The sequence below is a fragment of the Sphaeroforma arctica genome, assembly GCF_001186125.1.
Source record: "Sphaeroforma arctica JP610 unplaced genomic scaffold supercont1.132, whole genome shotgun sequence".
NCBI classification, from domain to species: domain Eukaryota; class Ichthyosporea; order Ichthyophonida; genus Sphaeroforma; species Sphaeroforma arctica.
Window position 1 is genome coordinate 46177 of NW_014040426.1, and position 2453 is coordinate 48629.

The following is a 2453-nucleotide window of genomic DNA, read 5'->3' on the forward strand; positions in this document are numbered from 1 at the left end:
GGAATCGGCATCGTTATTGCAACGCTCGCGTGCCCGTCTATGATTCTCCATGAGTTGGGTCATCTGCTCCATAACCGGTACGCTCATGTCAAGGTTATGTCCTTTGGCTGACTTGCGTATGGCCTGGTCGACTGTCACCTGAGTCTCGTGGGAACATATTTATTCTATCTGCAACATGGGTGTCCACATCTTTAACTTTTCCGTGTTATCGCGAACATAGTCCTGTGTGGACTTTACTGCCTTAAAATGCGTCAATACTCTGTAGAACCATATTAGACTCCAGCTCTCGTCGATACCTGCTATCTGTGCATTCTTCTATGCTTCGAGGAGAGCTCCTCTCGTATCCTGTTCCATAAAATCGCTGAGATGGTATCTGTTCGATGGATATTCAGGCCATTGCTTCCGCATTGGCACTCTGCGCTTCTCTGTTGCCTTGGCTTCATATGCTCCACGTAGCGAGTTTAGTATACCCTGTAAGGCTTCTGCACGTAGCGTATCTATATCATCAAGGGCTTTGCACATCTGTTCACTCACTTGGAGGGCGCCTGCGTGAAGCTTGCGACGATTGTTCTCAATCTCCTTTAGCGTAGGTGGAGGCGCGACCACTTCCTTATCCTTCTTGGGTGGTTTGGGCGTTGGAGTAGGTAAATTATTACCGAATGTATTGTCATCGCTGGATGAAACATTGTTGTTGGACGAATCAGGGTCATGGCCTGGGCGCTGCTGCTGCTTGCATGAATATACTTACCCTTCTGGACTTCATTACCCGACGTTTCGTGTATAGATTCCTTACGACGCTGTTGTTTGCGTACCTTGGTATGCAATCGGTCGTGCATGTTCTCCAGCGCTTCCTTTCAATGCGGATTTTCCTTGGTGCGTGATTGCTGGCAGACGACATCTAGGAGGGATCCGGTCTCACTTGTAGGTATTTGATTATCTGAGTCTGGAAACTCATACCCTAGTCCGTGGTGCTTACGCTTAGGACCTGGGATACGGAATTCTGGATTATCGTCGGCTTCATCTGATGAACCCTTACCCTGCTTGGTGATACGGCGACGTGTACGTTTGCGGTTAGGTGGGCGTCGAAGTACCTCGCTACGTGTTGAGACATTATCCTCGTTGTTAGGTGGAAGTAGTATTGGACCTGATGATCGCGGTGGGTTGTTGCTCACAGTTACTTTAGCCGGTACAGGTGACTGCCGTAGTGGTTGGTCACTATCGGTGTCAGCTGCGACGGCAGCGGCGACCGCTGGACCGAGAATGTGGGCGAGGACCCCCGAAGACGGACCTGAAGACGAGCTAGCACCCCCTACATTGTTACAAAGGGTACTAACTTGCTCCCGGATCGCATGTATATCAGTGGTTGTTATCCGCTTATTGTCTGTAGAGACACATTCTCCTTCATGCCTGGAGGTTGCAGCACTTATGGAACCCGGTGCTGCATTCTCCTCCTGATATTCGTTGGTTGTGACATCAGGTAACTGTCCTCTGTGGGCGAGGTAGGTACGATGCAAAAGGTCCAAGTTTGCTGCATGCATCTCAGCATTTCCTTCTTCATTAGGGTTGGCTGCTGAGTTGGAACGTCGATGTTCGGTGCCACGTCGGTCGATATCGTCCTCTACATCACGTTCTGAACTGAGTTGTTGTATTCGTCGGCTATGGCGAGCGTTGGGCATTGTTGAGGAGGTATAGACACCACTTAGATTGTCGTGGAAATGTATGGGCCTTAAGATGAAAGTGCACGTAGTATTTGTAGTAATACAGACACAGGTCCAGTAATTAAATACCCAATAGCTGCCTCAAGCTCTATCCCCATACACCCGAGTCACCGACGAGTGATTCCCTTGACCTGGGCTCAGGCACCTCTACTCGCACCATGACATGATGTACTCGTGTATGCACGTACATTGTACCCGCACCCTTTGTCGCATGTGCTCACTCCTTCTGGTTTGTGAACCAACTTTGAATACTCTACAGTGTTACTCTCCGCTCCTCGCTTCCCGATATGAGAGTAACTGCTATCGTCAATCAGCCTACGAGTACTCCCATTCCTGTACGGTGGAGCTTCGGAGCTTGTGACCTAGAGCTAAGTCACAATTTTGGTCTTGTTGTGACTCTGTAACGACCCAGTGGTTGCTTTAGGTTCTGTATATTGATACTGTGACTTGCTGCCTATCTCCCTACTGCGATGTCCTCAAACCACACTACTCGTACTTATCCATTTCACTCCAAATGCTCGTTGTGCAAAACATGTATTTTGTGCTACACGTTGGACGATCAATATTTCTATAACTCAGAATTCACATAACGATCACCACCAATTACAGTATGTTACTGGTATTATCATTCTGTACAATACACTTATCGATAACAGTAGACCCAATGCGTTTCTTATGCATATGCACTAAACTCGTACACACACACATATATATATATATATATATATATATATA

General features: G+C 47.6%; 1 protein-coding gene across 1 annotated transcript; it reads right to left on the reverse strand.

Annotated features, from left to right (window-relative positions):
* Positions 1-315: 315 nt before the first annotated feature.
* On the reverse strand, positions 316-1676 carry SARC_02823 (hypothetical protein; the record flags this gene model as incomplete). The annotated part of the gene is made up of 3 exons (XM_014303395.1): positions 316-713; positions 749-851; positions 894-1676. The coding sequence occupies 3 exons, from the start codon at positions 1674-1676 to the stop codon at positions 316-318; spliced, it is 1284 nt and encodes a 427-aa protein (XP_014158870.1).
* Positions 1677-2453: the final 777 nt, after the last annotated feature.